We start from the raw sequence: 21881 nt of genomic DNA, 5'->3' as shown, positions 1-21881 counted from the left end.
GAAGACAGAAGATCAGCATCACAACCAGGCAGCTGGTATTTTTTAGAGGGGAATCATCAATGTCAGGCCAGGCAGATCCATTTTAACAATTTGACTTTAAAACAGGAGACTGCCTCCCCACAGCCACTGGGGCATATCTATCTTTTTCATTTTTAAAGTAATTTAAGTAATTTTCTTTAGTTAGTCTCAAGTGTGTAGAAGGGATTACAGAACCAAACATCTACTCAATAAGTCTTTATTGCATTTGGCAGGAAGTCAAAAAACGCAGCCAATGTGTTTCAGAGGCTCAAATTTCCCTATTTCATTCTAGGTTGGAAAAAAAAGGCACATCCATTGAGTTCAGACAATAAAGTTCTATAGAATTATATATAGTGAATAATACTTGTGGCCCGGGGATGTCAGTGGCCACAGTTGAGGTCCCCTATATCTAGTAGGTGTACCACTACTGTGATAACAGTAGAGATCACACTAATCCTCAGTGTCACTATTTTCACTTAATGTGAAGCAAATAAAATGCAAAGGGGTTCAAATGCCCCTGTTACTTGTCCATGTGTGAATAAGCTATCTACAGCAAGTGGTGATTGAAGGCTTACCCCTATACCAACAATTACCTCTACACCCCATTTTTCCACTTGAGCACTAACAATTTGCATTTTATTAAATACATAATATTGTTAGGAAGCTAGCCCAATGCTGTTTTTGTAGTGATGATATTTTTTCATCCTTTTGAGGAGTGTAAACAGTAGTTAACTTTTCTCATTACCTGCTGTTTGCGCTATTGGGATGCTACATGCTCCTTTCAAAGTATTAATGACACATACTGACTCACCCACGGGTGGCAGCGCTTCTGCTGAGATGCTCCTGAGTCCTGACTCCCCCTCCACTGCCTTCAGTAATTCATAAAAGGTTCAAAGTGGTGCCATAATGCCTCCGGGCACCTGCCCCCTATCCAAGCCTGCCTGAGCTTGGCCGGCTTCTGAAGTGTACATGCGCAGTTTCAAAGCCAACCTGCGGCCATATTTTTTATGGGCAGCCGCTGCTTGTTTCGGACATTTACAGACAGGTTGTAAATCGCCCAAAATTTACAAAGTGTCCATAAATTTATGGACAGTTGGCAACCTTGATGAGTAGCCAGGGATGGACTGACCATTTAGGCACTCAGTGGGCCCCATGAAATTCCCCAGGTACCTTTCGTAGGCTTTTTTGGGTGTGGTTTGAGTATGGGCGAGGACACAGGGACCCCATGATTTCCTATTGCCCAGGGGCCCCATGAGTTGTCAGTCCGCCCCTGTGAGTAGCCCTTATGTAATCTCCAGTTAGATGGACTTGGAATTTATGCAAGCCTTTTTTTTCAATTTGTTCCATCATGCAAATGCAGCAGAAGGGTATAAGAGGAGGTGAAGGTATTTGGGAAGAGCAACAATTTTCACTTGTTGTTTTGCCTTCATAACAAAATCACAGGTACTCTTTAATAACAGCTCACCAGAAGTCTAAAAACCAAGGAAAAGAGACAAAGAATATCGTTTTATATTCTGAAAAGTGTTGTCACTCTCCAAATCTCAAGCAGCCATAGAGCCCAGTAGAGTTGGGAAAGGTTTATAGTCTCTTTCAAGTTTTAATAATTATTTGTGGCCCTATTGAGGAGGTTTTCCCTCACTTTCCATCCATATGACAGGGTATGTGATGGGCAGAATGTAATGAGTGATCTGGGAAACAAAAATATTTTCCTGGTGCCAACATGGCAGAATACATGTGATAGTAGCCTTGCCTACTTCAACCCACAAGACTTATGTAGGGCTATAAAGTTTTGACACCCACACAACAGCCCATTCCCTATTTTTTGTCCTCATGGAATTTACAGCCAGTGTGAAGAAAAGAAATCCTTACCTGCCACCTTTGGTGGTTTTAGCACAAGTTCAGCCTTTCCTGTAGCATAGTCCCTGACCTTTGCTCATGTTCAGGTGTGTAGGGGGTGCACCTAGGAGGGTTTGTTGGTGCGGATGGGGAGAGTATCGTGGATGATGCTTAATTGTTTTTCTACCAGGTGGACATTTGGCCTCATCTGAAGCCAACTTGTGTTATAAGAACCTTTGAACAGTCTTTTTGAGCTGCAGTCAATTCAGATTTGCTGTTGTCATTGCAATAGAAGTCTGTTTGCATTTGTTTGGGATTGCTTTGACCAGCCTTGGATAAAGTACTCGTTCAATACATCCATATCAAAGATACCACACTTGCAAACAACAGTTGATAGGTAGCCAAAACAGTTATACCTAGTTCCTTAAAAACCAACAAACTTAGAAGGTGCAAGCACACAAACACCTTGCGGTTCCTAAAGTTAATTCAAAGAGCCCACTATATGGCTGAGTTGCAGTCACTGGAAGTAACTGCTGCACATTCAACCACCAGCATCTGAACATTGTGGGTACCTTACACAGAGATTTTCAACCAACACTATAGGCTGGGCAGTCAAACTGTCCTCTTATGGTGCATTCTTCAGCATTACTGATGGGCTCAGTACCTCTCACTACAGCTGACTTTGGCAGGAAGTCAGTAGCTTACTCACTATCTTATAATATAACATTTGCTTAAGTTTCTAGCCCTAGTTGATTGTTATTAGTCTATCATCTGCATGCTGCCATGTTGCACCAGGAAAATAGAAAATTGTATCAAATACTTACCGTAATTTTCCTTTCCTGGCGCAAATCCATGACAGCTTAATAAACCCATCCAGTTCAATCCTAGCATTTCACAGGGAATGGGTTTGCTGTGCAGGTATCAAAACTTTGTAACTCTACACTTGTCCTGTGGGTGAAAGTAGGCAGAACTGCTACCACATGTGTGCTGCCTTAGATTGAGGCCAGGAAATGGAAATTATTGTAAGTTTTTGATACAGTTTTCATTTTTATAATCAAAATTTTAAAAGGTTAGAAGCTTTGACAGGTTTTTCTTGACGACAAATTGAGTAATTTTTGTAAGGATTACATGTAGGATTTACTATAACAGAATAGATGAGACCACAAATCCCTTATTAGATCCTATTGAAATAAGAAAAAAAGTATGGATGGAAATACTGTATTATTTGATACCATTAGCGTAAACCGGTTACAGCTGAACTCTAGCCTTATTGTCAGTCTTGCACAGTTGTACAGGCTCCTCTCCTGTACTGAAGCTGCTTTTGCAGCACACTGCACATTTCTTACAGTGTGTCTTTTCGATGTCTTTGCTGGAAAGGTTTCCCTGAGATGAGTTAAGGATAAACCTCCCCATTGAGGACAAAGACAGCAATAAAGTCCACAGAGGTTCTGACCAGTATCTACTCTATCTGAAATAAAATGAACATTTTGACTGTAATTGGGCTTTGAAGAAGGCTGCTGTTTTTGGAAAACTGATAACTGTTCTTTTTTTTTCTTTAGGTTGTGATAATAGTTGCAGCCATCTTGCAGGCTGTGCTGGAAATTATATTATCAATTATTGGAATCTATGGGTTGCGAAGTTTTATCTCATTTTGGGGACCAGTCTTTGTAAGTAAAAAAAAAAAAAAAAAGCAACCACACATTTTCTGTTGTTCATATCAGTTTGCTCAGTGATGTACAGAGGAGTCCTATGGCCATTCTTTATTAGACAAAAGTCTGACTTTTAAAGTCAGAAATCTGAGATAAAAAGTCCCAATTCTGAGATAAAAAGTCAGAATTCTGAGTTTCAAAGTCAAAATTTTAACTTTCAACTCTGACTCTATATATGTAGTAGCCTCTATTAGGATGGTAGAAATGTATACAATTATAGGACCAATGAGCAACAAGGTAGTATCATCTATATGGTACACTGATCGTCATTCTGTTGGTAGACTATATTGAAGCTTTGTAAAAGTTTTGTCTTCTGTCTTTGTAACTGTTGGATTTTGTTGTGTAAATTTCTTTTAGAATGGCCCCAGGACTCCTCCGTAGTGAAACATAGTTACATAGTTTGACTAAAAAAAAAAAAAAAAAAGACACAAATCCCTCTAGTTCAACCCATGAAAACAAATAAATAAATAAATAGAAAACTTCCATACAATCCTTTACCCATGACTGATCCAGAGGAAAGCAAAAAATCCTATTGACACTCTCCGACCACTTTATTAGATACACCTGTTGAACTGCTTGGTAACACAAATTGCTAATCAACCAATCACAAGGCAGCACCTCAATGCACCACTAGACACGGTGAAGACAACTTGCTAAAGTTCAAACCAAGCATCAGAATGGATAAGAAAAGGGATTTAAGCAACTTTGAACGTGGCATGGTTGTTGGTGCTAGACAGGCTGGTCGGAGAATTTAAAAATCTGCTGATCTATTGGGATTTTCACTCACAACCATCTCTAGGGTTTACAGAGAATGGTCCGAAAAAAGGAAATATCCAGTGAGCGGCAGTTGTGTGGAGGAAAATGCCTTGTTGATGTCAGAGGTCAGAGGAGAATAGGCAGACTGGTTGCTGCACATTCAGATGGTATGGTCAGAATTTGGGGTAAACAACATCAAAGCATGGATCTACCCTGCCTTGTAAAAACGGTTCAGGCTGGGGGAGGTGGTGTAATGGTGTGGGGGAAAATGCCTTGTTGATTAAAGAGGCCAAAGGAGAATGGGCAGACTGGGTTGAGATGATAGAAAGGCAACAGTAACTCATGTCAATAGGGGCCAAAATCTCTGAGAAATGTTGTTGAATCTATGCCATGAAGAATTAAGGCAGTTCTGAAGGCAAAAGGGGGTCCAACCCTGTATTGGCAAGGTGTACCTAATAAAGTGGCCAGTGAGTGTAAAACATGTCCCATTTTACTCCAGCAAGAAAAACAGGAATTTCTTCCTGATCCCCTGTAGGATGATTGGATACTGCCTCTTTTGTCGTTACCGATAAATGTTAAAATTCATTTATACAGCATAAGACAACACCTTGTGGAAATAAAATGCAGAACACCCACAACAGGAGCTCTTCTTTATGATTTCATCTAAAGCTTTAACGTGCACATACTGTAATGGACCCCTAATAATTCAGCACTGCACAGGGAAGCACAGAGACCCGGTGATCAAGTCACTGAGTCTTAAATAATGTTTTTACTGAAAACTGAAAGGTTTTACTCAAAAATGTAATTAGCACGTTGATTGGGTGTACACTTCCTGGAGATGCCGAAATTTTGCCTTTGGGATAGTTGTCCCTGGAACATGGGTCCCAGTTGGAACATTTATCCTCATCTCTTGTTCAGATGATATTAAAAAATGCGTTGCAGCGCTCTAACACTAAATGTATTCCAATGCAATTAGCTAATGCCGTGTACAGTGCATATTTGATATACCAACTCTATAATGTGTTAAAATAGAAAATAAAATATATATTGGTGACAGCTTAAAAATTAATTAATCCTTAAATAATTAAATTGTGATCACAAATAAACAATAATAATAATAAAAAAAAAAAATCTCTGTAAATTATAAACCAATTGTGCTATATAAGTTAATAAATATAAGAAAAGGTGAAATTGTGAAAAAGTCCAATGTGTAAATGTGCAAATAATTAATGGGAATGGGAATAAAAGTTCAGCAGAGAATGAGATTTTTTGTGGGAACACGAGGGAACGCAGTTCCGGCACCTCCAGCACTGAATGTATGTAACGGCAAGGTGTGCTCGAGGGTACATTGATGCTGGCTCGGGGAGATCTATGGTCACTGATGGGGATCTATAGTTGATGGAGGGGTCTTTTGTTGCATGGGGGTTATAATTGATGGGAGGGATCTACTGTTGAGGGGGGATCTCTTGTTTCTGGCTTCTAGGTCTAATGATGCTTACTACTAGAAGATCTATTATTGCTGGTGGGATGTCTATTGCTCTTTGGGGTTGATCTGCTGTTGCTGGGGGGGGTATTTGATTGCAGGGGGTTTGTTGTTGCTGGTGGGAGATCAATTGTTCCTGGGGGGGGGGGTGCTATTGTTTCAGACTGCAGGGGACCTATTTTATTGCTTTTCTTGTTATCATTAAAACATTCCACTTGGATATGTTTTCTATAAAAGGGGCAGTACTGGGGGGTGGAATGAATGGCTGGTGCTCGGTGTTGGGTAGGGGGCAGAGACAAGAGTGACTGAAGGGGGAGTACCTGCACCTATTCTTTCAGAAAAAAAGCCCTGCCATCAACTATGTAGGGTAGGGGAAGGGCCTGCCTGATTGCATACAAAATGAAACTGTTTAGGTTTGACCTCATATCATATACAAGAAAATTATATTGCCAGCCTAAGAGGGGAAATCCTTCACATGGAAATAATAATCTATCATCCTATCTATCATCATCTATTTATCCTATTCCTGTTGAGTCTACAGAAGATAAAATAAAGGGAAATATCTCTAATGAGACACAGATTGCAAAAAAAGCATGACAGTTTAGACAGTTTTTTAGACCGTTATCTAAAAATTTTTAAAATATTTTGGATTTAGGTATACTTTTACCCCCTTGTAAAAAAAAAAAAAAAAAAGGAAAATAAGGTGAATAAAATACTGCCAATAGCTCAAAGGACAAGTTCATCTTTCATTACATGTTACATATTTAGGATGTAACATGTACAGCAACAGGTTACGAAATGACCTGCCATTAAGCTGCTGCTAAAGTCTATCCTGATAATGCCCAATACATTGGAGCAAACTTGAGTAGTACAGCACGTGGGGTTGGGGTGCTCTCAGGGATCCCGCATCTGGAACTAGAAGAACCCCAGCACTACGGTGTTATTTCGTTTGACAGGTGGAGGCAGCCTCCCTTCTCCTGTTGTCATTTCCAGGGCAGGAAGAGAACGGGGCCAAAATCAGAAAGCATAAAGTAGAAGCAGACAGACTTGAAAGTAGCAGGCAGATACATTTAGCTTTGCACAGAGAAATGTTGACCACTTGGGCAGGGATTTTATCAGGAGGAATGTGGGGGAACGCAGTTCCGGCACCACCAGCACTGCATGCTAAGGAGTGTTGGGCTGTGCTGGAGGGTCTATTTATGCTGGCTGCTGGGGGATCTATTTTTGCCATGGAGGTCTACTGTTGCTGATGGGGCATCTATTGTTGCTGGGGGTTATTATCTTGCTGGGGGGGTCAATTGTTGCTGGGAGGAATCTACTGTTATTTGCTTCTGGAGGATCTATTGATGCTGGCTGACGGGAGTCTGTTGGTGCTGGGGTGAATCTATTGTTGCTGGGGTGGTATTTTGTTGCAGGCAGTCCATTGTTGCGGTGGGAGGGTCTATTGTTGTGTGGGGAATCTATTTTTGCTAGGGGGTCTATTGTTAGTGTGTTTTTTTTGTTGCTCAGGGATCTAATGTTCCTGGGGGAGTCTATTGTTGCTGACTGCAGGGGATCTATTTTGCTGCTTTTCTTCTTACTGTTAACAAATTCCTTGCAAATTACTTAGCACCCAAAAATTATACTCGGATCTGTATTCTCTAAAAGAGATGGTACTGGGAGGTGTGTAGGGTGTGGAACTAAGGGAGGGTGCTCGGAGGTGGGTAGGGGACGGAGACAAGGGGTGATTAAGGAGGGGGAAGTTCCAGCACCTATTCTCTGAGAAAAAAAGCCCTGCCCTTGGGAATTGAGGGGTTAATTGACATTGCTGATAGCCGGTCATTCAAGTGGTTAATAAACACTGTCAGTGGAAACTAATGCAGCATGAACGGGGTTACTTAACACTGCCACTGGTGATTGCTAAAGTAGTGAACAGTGACAGTGTTTAATAATTCATTCTTTGCCATTGGCAGTGTTAATTAACCCCTTCATGCTGCACGATGGGGGTTATTATTGTGTAAACCTGCACCAATGCTTGGGGTTATTACTGTAGAAACTGGTGCTGATGCAGGGGGTTATTACTGTGGAAACCGGCACCGATGCAGGGGGTTATTACTGTGGAAACTGAAACCAATGCAGGGGATTATTACTGTGGAAATTGGTGCCAATGCAGGGGGTTATTACTGTGGAAACTGGCAGCAATGCCAGGGATTATTGCAGAAATTGACATCAATCCGTGGGATTTTTATTGCAAAACCTGGCAACAATTCTGGGGTTATTATTGTGTCCAGTGGGGGGCACTTCAGAATACTCTGTCTATAGTCTCCTGAGATGTAAATGGACATTAGTAAGTAATGTCACCGCTCTTTGGAATTCAGCCCCTATGGTTGGCCCTCCACATTATACCAATGAGCCCAGGAGCTTTCTGGTTTAGCCTTTCATTCTGTTTTCAGGTCCTTTCACACGAGCCACTGCTTTATAATGCAGTGACTGGTGTGCCAGTCTGTAGGCACACCACTGGTATGCAGTCTGACAGGATCACCATGATGTTTCCTTATTTTTCTTTAGTGAACTTTAATGAAATAATGAAATGTTGCACAGACATTTCATAAGGCTCAATTGGCCTCCACGCAGTGTGGGGAGGAACCTTGTGCTGTGCTGAAAAATAGGACTGAATGCAGTCCCTTTATTTAATGCATCATGCCCACACACCACCACAATGCAGTGGTGTGAACTGGGCACAAAGGACAGAAGACATTTTACTTTGTCAAGCGGTGGGCCTGCACTGGAATAACCATCCCACTACATCTGCAGTGAATGTTTCTTTGCAAAACAAAGATGTGTATACATAGTAAAAAACGAAAAAAAGGTATAACACCGTAAATGTAAAAAGGACCCAAGAACATTATGGCTTCCCTTTAAGCTGGCCATAGTACTAAATTATTCTGGCCAGAAAGCAGCATCTATGGGGTTTATGGGCTTCTATAATGCTGGACACTTTTCCAGCCTCCTTATGTGCTGTTGGGTAGCCGTGAAAGTCTCTCAAAATGTATTTCCAAACCTTTCCTCATAAACTGTTTCTTTTGTGTATAAAGTACTATGGACAACATGAATTACGATAGATTGATTTTCTTGTCTATTTCCAGTACATCATTGCAGGATCACTGGCAATTAATGGCAGCAAGAAACAAGATATTGGTTTGGTAAGTAACATCTTATTTTAAGTAGGCATGAGCAAAATTAAAGAAGAATTCTGGTACAGGCAAAAAAATCACCCATTAGCACACCCTCATACATAAAACAATATACAGTTAATAAAATGTTGCCAATCCTTACCATCTAGGCGAAAAGTCTAACTGAATTTTCATGACCTCAAGACTGTAATTCAAAAGATAACAGCATCTGCTCTGTCAAGGAGGAGGTGTTACAGCAGGGATTACATCACATCCTCTCCTCTCTCGCTGCAGTAAAAGGAAACTATAGTTCCCCATTAAACACAGGGAATTGTAGTGAATGTGGGCAGGTACACTAAGCCTGTACATGTTGAATGTGTCTGAGAGTCTCAGTCTGATCACCACTACTACAAGTGGGGCTGAATTACATCGCTGCTTCCTGGAGAAAGAACTACAGAAGGGATGTTCCAAGACCAGTGGCTGGGGGAACAGGAAGTATAGCAGTACACCGGTTTTACAAACAGGAAACCAAAGAGAATTAATGATTTGATTTGAAAATGAATATACTATTTCAGAGCAACTACTGAGTGAATCAGAATATGGATGACATATTCAGTGAATGAAGGAATGAGCAACAGGGACATGTAAAGAGGTTCTGCTTTAAGAGTTTTCAATTCCTCAGAATTCTAATGAATATTGAGAGATTTTAAGCCAAACGAAAAGTGGTTAATGAGGAGAGCAATATTAGGGTAACCCTAAAGAGTATGATGGGTTTACATTTCTGCTAAACATTGCAGAAGCTCCTTCTACCTATCCTGGATCTCTTCTTATGCCAAAAGCTGACTTTCAATAGCCTCATTATTTTATGTTTTTGTATACAGAAATAAAAAAGACAATAAAATAAAGTGAATTAAAATAAATAGGTAGAAAACGAACCCTGGAAGCTCTGCCCCCAAAAATTGTAGGCTGAGGACACACGACTAGTCACCCATATTGGTCTCTGGCCTCCCTGCAGCAGACCTTTCCCCTGTTATTGATGTGCCATGCCTTGTTCTGCACTGTGTCTCTGGGTGGCAGTGGTCATATTGGTATATGCAGGGTGTTGCTTCTTTATATTAGAAACTCCAGTAAAGAGAACAGTGGGCAACACAGTAGCAACATCACCCGATCTCTCTCCATATCCCCTGAGACTAGCAGTTAGAAGCACAGTGCCTTAGATCCCACACTGCACATGTATAGCTATCAGGGCTGTGGCATGGGAGAACCTAGGAACTCACACACTGCCATGTTTCTGGAGGAATTCAAGGCAAACATTTTTTTTCAGAGTATACAAAAAACAGGCTTTTGTCAAGACTTTAGACAAGAATTATGTCACGCTTGCTGCCTACATGCAGACACTGCAGGCACAATGCCTGGACATATTGTTGGACTCCTCCTGCTCTTCTCTCTGCAGCAGTGTGGCCTCACAGTGCAGTGCACAATGATGGTTTGCATGCTGCACTTTGTTTACATCTCCAGGATATTTAATGATATTGTAATAACATGGCAACAGCACCAAAATTCAAGAGTTACCTCGGTTTCCGGAAAGTGCGCATGTACATGTGGATTCGCTCCCAGTGATCATCAGTGCCCTGATTATCAGTGGAGCTCCATCAGTTCCACATATGAGTGCCGCCTCATCAGTGCCCATCAGTGAAGCTTATCTGTGCCCATCAGTGCAGCCTTGTCAGTGTCCATCAGTGTAGCCTCATCACAGCACATCAGTGAAAAAGAAAAATTACTAATTTGCAACATTTTATAACACAAACTAAGAAAACCTTTTTTGGGGTCTTTTTTTTTTCGTTTGTTTAGCAAAAAATAAAAAAACCCAGTGATGAGTAAATACCACCAAAAAAAAAACTCCACCTGTGTCAAAAAATGATAAAGAGCAGGACTTTAAAGTATTGCACAACTGTAATAAATTGTGCTTTTCTACATCTGCTTGCAGTTCTACATTACATAGTTACATAGTTGGTAAGGTTGAATAAAAGATACCAGCCCATCCAGTTCATCCTGTATGGGTGTGGGTGGATGGATGTGTGCTCATGTCAAAAATCATATCCCTGTATACTGTGTTTGCTAAGATGCCCATCAATCTCTTTTTTAAACTACCAATACTTCCCGCTGCCACCACCGATTGTGGAAGTGAGTTCCACATCCTTTCCGCCCTGACAGTGAAAAAACCCCTATGAAGTTTAGGGTTAAACCACTTCTCCAATTTCCTTGAGTTTCCCTGTATCTCCATATACTCCCTGAGACTGAATAGTTTATTCCCTATGCTAGAATCACCATTAAGACATTTGTACATCACTATCATATCTCAAGAGTCTCTTCTTCAGGAAGAATAAGTTTACTTTTTATAGTCATTTTTCATAACTGAGGTCCTCCAGTGTCCTTATTAACTTTGTTGCCCTTCTCTGGACTCTTTCCTGTTTCAGCACAATCCTTTCTGTGGATTGGTGAACAGAACTGGACAGCAAAAGCAAGATTTGCCTAACCCCAATTTTATAAAGTGGCAGGATTATAGTTTTAACTCAAGTAAATTCTATTCATCCTTTTTTTAATGCATGCTTATATTCTGCTGGCTTTGCTTGCTGCAGCTTGGTATTGCATGCCATTGCTGAGTCTATTGTCTAGTCTTTCTGTTCTGGACTCTCCCAGAGGTTCTCCCCCTAGCAGGTAACATGCATTCATATTTTAACCCCTAAATGCATTACTTTACATTTTCAACATTCAACCTCGTTTGCCATGTATGTGCCCACCCCTTAATTTTATTGAGGCCTTCTTGCAGAGTTTCTGTATCCTGTTATGAAACTATTACCCTACTTAGCTTTGTATCATCTGCAAACACTGAGACTGAGCTAATTATGCCAACTTCTATATCATTTATGAATAAATTAAACAGAATTGGTCCCAGGACAGAGCCCTGGGGTACCCCACTTACCAATTCCAGACCAGAGTACATGTATTCATCACCAATCTTTGGATGTGCCCCTGTAACCAGTTTTCTATCCATGAACGAACCCTATGGTCCATGCCTACAGACCTCAGTTTGTATATTCAGTGTTTATGGGGGACTGTATCAAATGCTTTTGTAAAATCCAGGTACACCACATCCACAGGCCTTCCCTTATCTGAATGGCAGTCACTTCTACATAGAATGTTAACAAATTGGTTTGGCAAGAATGACCTTTCATAAAACCATGCTGATTACTATAAATGATACAGTTTTCAGCAGCAGCAAAATCTTGGATATAGTCCTTTATCATCCCCTCCAATAGATTACATGCTATCAATGTTAGACTGACTGGCATGTAGTTTCCAGGAATAAATAACTGCCCTTTTTTAAATATTGGTACCATGCTGGCCCTTTGCCAGTCCGCTGGTACCATTCCTGTCAGTATGCTATCCATAAAAATTAGGAATAGCAGTCTGGCTTTAACCTGACTGATTTGGCTTTAACCTGACTTTCGGGTGCAAGGCATCTGAATCCGGTGATTTATTTACATTAAGTTTTTCAAGTCTTTTTCAAACACTGGCTTCCGTTAGCCACAAGGGTACACTCTAACATTACCATATTACTTTTTGTCTGCTCAGGTGAAAGCTGCCATGGTCTTTAATATCATTACCTCGGTCATCAGTTGTATTGCTTTAATACTATCAATTGCAAATATTGCATTATTTTCTTCAAGTGTACAACATTTGTGCAGCCTTGGAAATGAATACTGCTGGAGAGTTGTAAGTGTTATTTATATATCTCTTTATTGTTTTATTTAAAGCAGTCTCAAAGTATTTACATGCATATATTGATATTTTGCAAAGGGAAAGACATGCACATCACTGTATACTTATAAATGCATTCTTCTGGCTATAGCTCGATAACCACTGATTTGATCAGAAGATGTTAGGTCATGGGCTACTTCCCACCATGGCAATATCATCACTAGGGTTGGGCCAAACTGTCCTGGATTCTGTTCAAGCAGGGTTTTGGAAAACTTCAAAGTTCAGATGCCGAATCAGAACCTAATTGAAATCAATAGGAGCCTAATCTGTCAAATTAAATATGCCAATTTTCTAGGCTAATAGGCAAGGGGTTTTCAAAAATAGAATAGGGTTGGGAACTGTCCTGGACAACAAGAGCCAATGCAAAACATTTTTTAAAAGATTCCATTTAGTCAAGAGCAGTGATTTTTTTTTTCAAATGCTTAAAGTGAAACCTTGAAAAATGCCCAATTCCTTTAAATAGCATCTATGTACTTTACAGAAAGTGATGTAGCAAAACTGACATATACAAAAAAAAAGGGCAATTTTGCCGGAAAAGGACATTTCATTGCCAGCATATTTTTTTCTTAAAAAACAGCACACAGACCCCTACTGTGTATTTTGGGGACATTTGGAGAAGTCTGTGTTTTTTTAGGTCTGGTATGGATTTTAAGGGAAAAAAAGCAAAAAAAGTTGTGAGATGCCCCAGAAGATCTAAACAAAGCCTTTTGGGTCTGATATGGACAGGGTCTCCCAAGTGTCATCATTGACCATATGTGGCCATGTCCATATATGTTCAACAATGTCACCTGAGGAGACCCTGCCCCATTGTATATATCAGTAGTCCTCTGCTCACCTTTGTATTTGGTTGAAGGCAAAGGAACAGACCAGAAAAGATCACAGCTTTTGTTATCTTTCAGTGGGCATTGTGATTGATGTGGATCTACATCACTAGATACCATGTATTAAGTTGGATGTACATTGTGGGACACAACTTTTGACAAGTCCTTAAATAAAAAATGTTTTTCACAGTTTACAATTTTTTTGTGAATGAGTAGGGGTATTATTCACAATATATACACACTCATTGATATAGGGAGCCAGTATCTGGGTGCTCCAGTGCTCCATTATTGTTAAAGACTTCCATATTTTGATAATCTACCCACCTGTAGGCCCCCATAACCAAAGGATTGTGGAGAAGAGGCTCTTGTCCTCATCAGTGTGGGTATCTCCCATGTTCAGTGCATGTGGCCTGGTATAGTTCAGAGTATATGTTCAATCGTCCAAACACAAATTCAGACCAAACTTTGATCTCATTCCTAATCACACAGCTTGCAGAGGCTAATGTGGCTTCACCTGCTCCTACCCTATATCTGAACACTGCATTAAAATGACAGCTTTGGTTGTTTTGGAGAAATAAGGTTGATGAAACTTACCACCAATGAAGTCAGTGCTTTTACCCAGTCAACCTGTAAATTATGCTTAAAAGTTGAACAGTTAGACAAGATGGCATAAGGCTGAATATTTTTTTTTCTAAAGACACCACTCTGGGCTATGTGACTTGTTTACAAGTTTGCCATCTCTCTGTTAAAACCAATAGCCCATTCATTGACACTCACCTTCACCACACGTCCTCCAGTTGCTCCATTGGTCCATTTCAGCCCTTGTTAAAAAAAAAAGCACTTCTGAGTATGTTGAGCATGTGGACTCCCCCCAAATGCAGTGCTTAGGCCTGATTATCATGCCTTTGCACTGTCACACAAGGGAGGGGAGGGATTTATTAACCTTGTGTAAGCCCTATTACAAATTGACATAAGTCTTACACTGGGATTAGACTCGTTAATGGAATGGCAGGTGAGGTAGGGGAAGGTATCAACAGATGGAGAGTTGCACTTTCAAGAGAACCTTTAACTCTACCGAGAATAAGCAAAGTGACAGAGCCTCTTTAAAGTAATACGGTGCAGAAAAAAAATATTTTAACATTTAGGAAAAATGCTACATATGCTGTGAAGCATGCAAGAAAGTCCCAGGAGAATGTTTAACACACTTTAGGTGCATGGTGAGGGGGGGTTCTATTCTTTAGAGAAGGCAAGAATATTTCTATTGGTTGTACACCTCATTCTTCCATTCCTCTCTTCATGCATATGTGCATCAGTTTTATGACTCTCTTAACATGGTTGTAAACCCTCTTATATACCTAGTGAAGTGAATAGCCTCAGATGATACACGGAGATTAAACAAATCCTTTGACATAGGTTTTATTAGTTTAACTGCAGATGCAGAGCTGTGTTGTGAATAGACAAGCTGTGTGCTGAACTTTCCTCTCCTGTCACCATTTTATCTCTGGTGTCAGGACAACTTGTCAGATGTGACACAGGCTGATAACAGAGGAACGAAACACCAGAGAGAAATGACATTCAGAGCTTTGGAGAGAGACAAGTAAACATTACAAATATACAGTATGTGCTTTGTTCAGATTTCATGACTGAGGTTTACAACCACTTTAATCATCACTCATACCACCATGCTCATAGCTTTAACCCTTTACTCTCTTAAAGTGTAACATCCAGGCATTAACCAAATACACTCCAAAAATCCTTGTTCCTGTACTGTGAAACCAATTTTTATAACTCCCTGTGACATAATACCCAAGATTGTATAATTCTTGTAGGACAGCTGCTGGGAACTTGGTTCCTACTAGGCTAGGCATGAGCCCAGAACTATATCTCCTAAGAGCTTTTTCCCTACACTTGGTGAGCAGATTCTTGGGAGTACAGACAGCAGCTTTGATTTGCTGGCAAAGAGACACAACCACCTCTTCCCCATCTCCATGCTGGACAACACCACTTTTGTCCCATTACCATGCTGGACAGAGCCACCTCTTCCCCGTCACCATGCTGGCCACAACTACCCATTAACTTGTTGGCCACAACCACCTCTTCCCCATCACTATGTAGGACACAACCACCTGTTTCCGATTACTATGTAGGACACAACCACCTCTTTCCGATTACCTAGATGGATCTAACAGCTTCTGTCCTATCACAATGCTGGACACAACCAGCCCTGAAAGACACAGCCACCTCTTCCTCATCACCATATTGGTCACAACCACCTCCTCACTATCGCCATGCTGGACCCAAACACCTCCTCCCCATCACCATGTTGAACCCATTCACTTCCTTCCCATCACCCTACCAACCATTCCCCATTAACATGCTTGACACAACCACTTCTTCCCCATCACCATGCTAGCCCACAGACATATTTACGTTATTGGTATTTTTATATTTTATTTTTTTATTTGCTGTGCTATTTTGCTCCATCTTGTTTTTACCACAGACAGAAAAAAATAATATCAACACACCATTACTCTGCACTCTCTAGAGATGAATTAACCCTTTGGTAGCTACCACAAGTTTGGCTGATCTGCATTTAGGTACACAGACATGTTTGCTTCGGTTTTGAATCACACAGCCTCTCAGTTGTTTTCTATTCCACCTGCAGATTGTTGGAATCGTCTTTTTTATCATAATTTTGTTCACTAACGCACTGGTAATTGGCTTGTCCATTACCATCTCGGTGTCTGCCAGTCGAGCTGTACGTCAAGCAGCAACACAGAGTTCAAACCAGGTAAGAAAAGATTGATAGAATAATAGTTCCTGATTAACAATGTCTATTGCAAGAATACTGAACAAGACAAGAGTCAAATTCAGACAACAGTCAACAGATGGAATTAAAGTTTATCTGCCCAGCACTGTTGAAATACACATATGAGAACTATGAGCCATCACTCTTTCATCTGCTGCCATCTGCATTTCTCTTGTGATGGTGGTTCTCATGGGTAAAACAGGATATAACCAAGAGAGCAGGATAGGGACCCAAGGAACCACCAAGTGTGTCCACCAAAAAAATAAGAGTAGAGGCATGAGAGCCCTTATGTCCAGTAATCCTATATATTTAGTATTTAAGTACTTACATTTGATGAGGTTGCTGTAACCCCACTGAATGAGTCATACAACCTTTCATGGGCACAGCTTGAGAATACTCCTGTGTAGATATAATTGGTTGCTATCAGTGCCTTGGAGGTACCAGTCCTAGGTCCTTGAAGTGACCATCAGGTGGATAATTAATATGCTTGTTGTTTTAGAAGGGATTCCAACAGCAGAATTTGGATGTGTGGTGTGTCTAGTGATAGATCAGTCATCATATTTGATGAACATCGAATTTCAATAAAGCAGCTTGATTTTTTTTTTTCCATAAAGTTTATTAATAAACTCAGAGCATACAATAGGTACAGGTAATACAAGGTATCAGTCGGAAATACAATAGGAGGTAATACACATACAGCAAACAAAAAGATACATAGCAATACATAGGCAAAGAATCAGACGTAGGTCATCCAAGGGAAAAGAAAACAGGGGAAAAATGAGGACATGCAAACGCAGGAACATTAAAGGCATATCTGGTCTCAAGCCCTTATTCAGCATATTGGAATCACAGCACTGGCAGGGTTGATGATATATAACCTCAGTTACTGAGCAGCAGCAAAGAGCAGGGCCAGTGAGTCAAAGGTATGCATTGGAAATGTATACAGTAGGTGTGGAGGGGGGGGGGGTGCAAGGGCTTGTAGGATAGGGCCTTTTACTTTTGATGAAACTGAGGTAACCCACTACAGGTTGCCAGCATGTAGGTAAAGGGTTCAGGAAAGGAGATATGTAAAAGTAAAACATATGTGCAGCTGGATTGCAGATAGGGAGTAGGGCTCCTATGCGTAGAGAAGTGTACCAAAATGGAAAAATAGAAAGGGGAGAATGAAAGCTAAACTCTGAGTAGGAAAGCAAGGAAATGGGGATTAAGAATTTAAGAATAAGGAGTAGGAGGGTAGGTAAGTCACCTTTACTCAAGACTCCAAGGACATGAGAGATAGGCGCAACCCTGGCAGAGAAGCGAGCTGGGGACAGTTGCAGGGTGCCAAGCGTAACTTGCTCCAAGCAGTACAGGACATCAAGACAAAGGACCTCAATCACAACCTTAAAAAAAACAGAGAGCCGATATATCGCCATAAACACTACGGGGTATCAGAGAGGTTCAGAATCAGTCAGCAAGGCCCATGAAACAACGATATTCAGGGGTCGTTCGGAAGTGAATCCAACAGGACCATGTATGAGAAAATTTAGTAGGGTTATCCAGAGAAGAAGCAATCAGCTCTTCCATTTCAGCAATTCTGTTCAAACGTAAGCTTGATTTTTATCAAATACGATGACCCCAATCCACCATTATACACACCACGCCAAACCACACCACACATCCAAAGTGCTGCTGTTCAAATAACTGACAGGTTTTTTACTTTTTCTCAAACAACATCCATCTGCATGTTCACTGTTGGCACAGCTTTTAAAGCTGTGCTACCCTCTTCCAGTTTAACTGCTGTAAGAGAGAATTACAGGGGGTTGATAGTGAGACAAATTCTGATACTTTTCACAAGCTACAATAGTTTGTATACCTAGCGTTAAGCTTTAATTTTCTTGGAGAAGTAATCATAGCACAATAATGGACAAGCTGGATAACAATCCCCTCTTTTGGTGAAGGTTATCTTCGAAGGTTGGTTCCCTCAGTCGATTTACAGGGCAGTACCATTCCTAGTCTGTGGTCTTTATGGAGATTGGCTACCAAACTTGCCTTGACTAAGGTAGTTCACAGTCTCAGTCTTCCCTTTGGGCATTATCCTACAAACAGTAAATGAGGTTGTCAAGTCACAGTGTGGTCAGAGTTGGTAATATGGCAGTCCATGCACATGTTCAGTTTCTGCTCTGACAGAAGCTCTGGATTTCCACCATGAGATTAGTAATGTTCCTTTTATAGGGAAAGCAGTGCTGACCTCTGCTACTGCTATGCAGACACATCTGTGACTTTAGTTTAGGCAATTTAGTTGTCAGAAATTCCACCTCACTTCCTTGAACCAGCAGCTCATGCAAGCTTAGTTAATTAAAGGATCGCAAATCATCTTCTTTGCAGGTACTTGCTACAAGTTTGTGACTATTTTCTCACATATGTGGGGACTTGTACACCCTGACTATTTTATATCACATTTGTAACTACTAATGTCTACAGGATCTCCCCAGCTGACTGCTATCTAAAGGAATAGCTGTCCAAGCTGACCTGCTGAGTGTTTGTGTGTTGGCAGTCTATGGACAGTTTTTTTCCTGCGGTTGCAGAACTTCCACCCAGGATCCTCAGACACCAACCTCCATATGGCTGACAAATGCAGCCCAAAAGATAATTTGTAAAAAAAGAACTGTCTGAAAGCTTGCCATTTTATGAACATCTAATAATACTGGGCTTCCCACAATGATAGTTCAAGGAATCCCACTACAAATTCAACATCGGGCCCTTTATTTTTTCAACTATTCTAGCAAATAAACTTGATGGATATGTGTTTTTTTTAACCTAATTATGTAACTATGATGTTGGGATTACCATGATAAGTTAAAATGTATCTAAAACCAAAACCTTTTCTTTTTGTCATCTCCCACTTCCCTACTCTGTTCCAAACAAAAAAATGTTTCGGCTTTACAAACCAGCGGAAGATGGTGAATGGCGATGACCAAATTGTTGATTAAAAAGGTTATGGATGGGGATATATGATGCATTGTGAGAATGGTAATGATGAATGATGATGATGAGGGCGAAGAAAATGGAATATGATATTTAATGCAAGATGCTCGGTGATAGTTTATTGATGATACCCAATGCATGATAACGATTGTGATGATTACCTTTTCTATTTTTCCCTATAGGTGTTTGTGATACACAATCAGACAATGGTACCAGCAGCTCAAGGAGCAATGCCCGTACATTATCCATCTTATACACAGTCACCACAAAGTTATACTGTAAATTCTGAAAAAGAAAAACCTTCTATGTGACACTAAATTGGGAGATGAATTGCCTGACATGTTTTTTGTGACTCTATTGGTGGGGATGATACAACAAGTGGTCATATGGGTGAATTTATCTTCTGACTGTGTCCTTTAGATCATGTCTCTTTTTTTAACACACTATGTTATATTTATGAACTTCCATATTCAATATAGTGAAACACTTCAACTGTCTCTTTGCTGAACACTAAGGGCCCTTTCACCTTTTTTCGGTGTGCTGTAGTGCATCATGCTAAGGCATGCACATTCCTTTTGAATTGGGAATGGGATGCCAATGTACCCCAGCAACTCAAAAATCAGTCTTTTTTATGCTTAGGCAACACACAAAATCTCATTGCAGTGCATTGTGTACTGCAACTCAGGTCAGTTGCCACTGCATTGTGATGATATATAAAATGAATCGCACAGCAATGAACTTACACATGCATGCTATAGTACAGCAAAGCAAAGGTGTAAAGCCAGCCTTAATGGATATTATCTATATTTTGTATATGTGTTTGTTGGATGTATTTTGTATACTTAAAAAACTATACCACAACATTTCTGTTTTGTACTGTATTTCATTCAAAAATAGATAACGGAATAAAATGGTGAAATAAAACTCAAAGGGAAGGAACTGTCTGTCAGGGCTCCGGGAATGACCAGAGGTGTGTGGACCGACACAGGGAAACACAGACTTCAGGTATAGCGTGTAAACAAGATAATTATTAAGGACAACACAAACATAAAATGCAGTGCAACAAACCAAACCCAAAACTAACACAAATACATACAACAAGGTGAAACAAACCCAAACCTAAACTGACATATATATATATATATATATATATATATATGTATATATATATATGGAGCACAACGTAGTCAGGCAGGCCGGGTCGGTAGCTAACGGGCAAACAGGGTACCAGGAGCGAGCAGAAGAGTGGTCAGGAATAGCCGAGGTCAGGACAGGCGGAGTTCGTTCAGAGTCAGGTTCAGAGTGAGGATCAAAGCAGGATCAGGCAGGAAGCAGACAGGATGCAGGTACAGGGGCTCATGGGAAACATACACCAAGGCACTGATCACAGGCATGGTCCTGCTTAAATACACCTCCTGCAATCAGCCTCAGGTGATGGCCTGATTGCAGGAGTGAGATTCTGACTGCTGAGAGCACCCGCTGGCCAGCCTTGGTACTGCAGCCCACAAGGCAGGTGAGTCCCACCACCATTGACAAGTCCATTCCTGACAGTACCCCCCCCCCTCAAGGAGTGGCCTCAGGACGCTCCAAACAGTCCTTCCACCGCCTGGGTCAGGTAACTGACTGGATATCAGGGGCTGGCACATCAGGCTGGGCAGCGGACGGAGGCACACCAGGCGGAGCAGCGGGCACCGGGCCATCAGGCGAGGCAGCGGGCACCGAGTCATCGGGCTCGACAGCGGGCCCGAGTCACCAAGCTTGACAGCGGGCACCGAGTCACCAACCTCGACAGCGGGCACTGAGTCACCAAGCTCGACAGCGGGCACCGAGTCATCTGGCACGACAGCGGGCACCGGGTTACCAAGCTCGACAGCGGGCACCGAGTCATCTGGCACGACAGCGGGCACCGGGTCACCAAGCTCGACAGCGGGCACCGAGTCATCTGGCACGGCAGCGGGCACCGAGTCATCTGGCACAATAGTGGGCACCGAGTCACCAGGCACGACAGCGGGCACCGAGTCATCTGGCACGACAGCGGCACCGAGTCACCAAGCTCCACAGCAGGCACCGAGTCACCAAGCTCGACAGCGGGCACCGAGTCATCTGGCACGACAGCGGCCACCGAGTCATCTGGCACGACAGCGGCCACCGAGTCATCTGGCACGACAGCGGCCACCGAGTCATCTGGCACAACAGCGGGCACCGAGTCACCAAGCTCGACAGCGGGCACCGAGTCACCAAGCTCGACAGCGGGCACCGAGTCATCTGGCACAACAGCGGCCACCAAGTCATCTGGCACGACAGCGGCCACCAAGTCATCTGGCACGACAGCGGCCACCGAGTCATCTGGCACGACAGCGAGCACCAAGTCATCCGGCACGACAGCGGGCACCGAGTCATCTGGCCTGACAGCAGGCACCAAGTCACCAAGCTCGACAGCGGGCACCGAGGCACCAGGCCGGACCACGGGCACCGAGGCACCAGGCCGGACCACGGGCACCGAGGCAC

The 21881-nt window shown here is 41.8% G+C and overlaps 1 protein-coding gene across 1 annotated transcript in view; it reads left to right on the top strand.

Moving 5' to 3' along the window:
- The window catches only part of LOC149441586 (membrane-spanning 4-domains subfamily A member 4A-like), a 77273-nt gene extending 57037 nt beyond the window's left edge, over window positions 1-20236 (top strand). The window contains exons 3-7 of the mRNA XM_089657146.1: window positions 3414-3521; window positions 8928-8984; window positions 12591-12731; window positions 16263-16388; window positions 19556-20236. Coding sequence (XP_089513272.1) covers window positions 3414-3521; window positions 8928-8984; window positions 12591-12731; window positions 16263-16388; window positions 19556-19684 — 561 coding nt within the window. The 3' untranslated portion in view covers window positions 19685-20236. The remainder of the gene's footprint in view (window positions 1-3413; window positions 3522-8927; window positions 8985-12590; window positions 12732-16262; window positions 16389-19555) is intronic.
- The last annotated feature ends 1645 nt before the right edge of the window (window positions 20237-21881 follow it).

Source organism: Staurois parvus, unplaced genomic scaffold (genome assembly GCF_062004578.1).
Source record: "Staurois parvus isolate SC_StPar_1 unplaced genomic scaffold, SC_StPar_1.0 ptg000970l, whole genome shotgun sequence".
NCBI lineage: Eukaryota > Metazoa > Chordata > Amphibia > Anura > Ranidae > Staurois > Staurois parvus.
The sequence above is the reverse complement of the archived record's forward strand: the minus strand, read 5'-3'. Positions and strand labels throughout refer to the sequence as shown.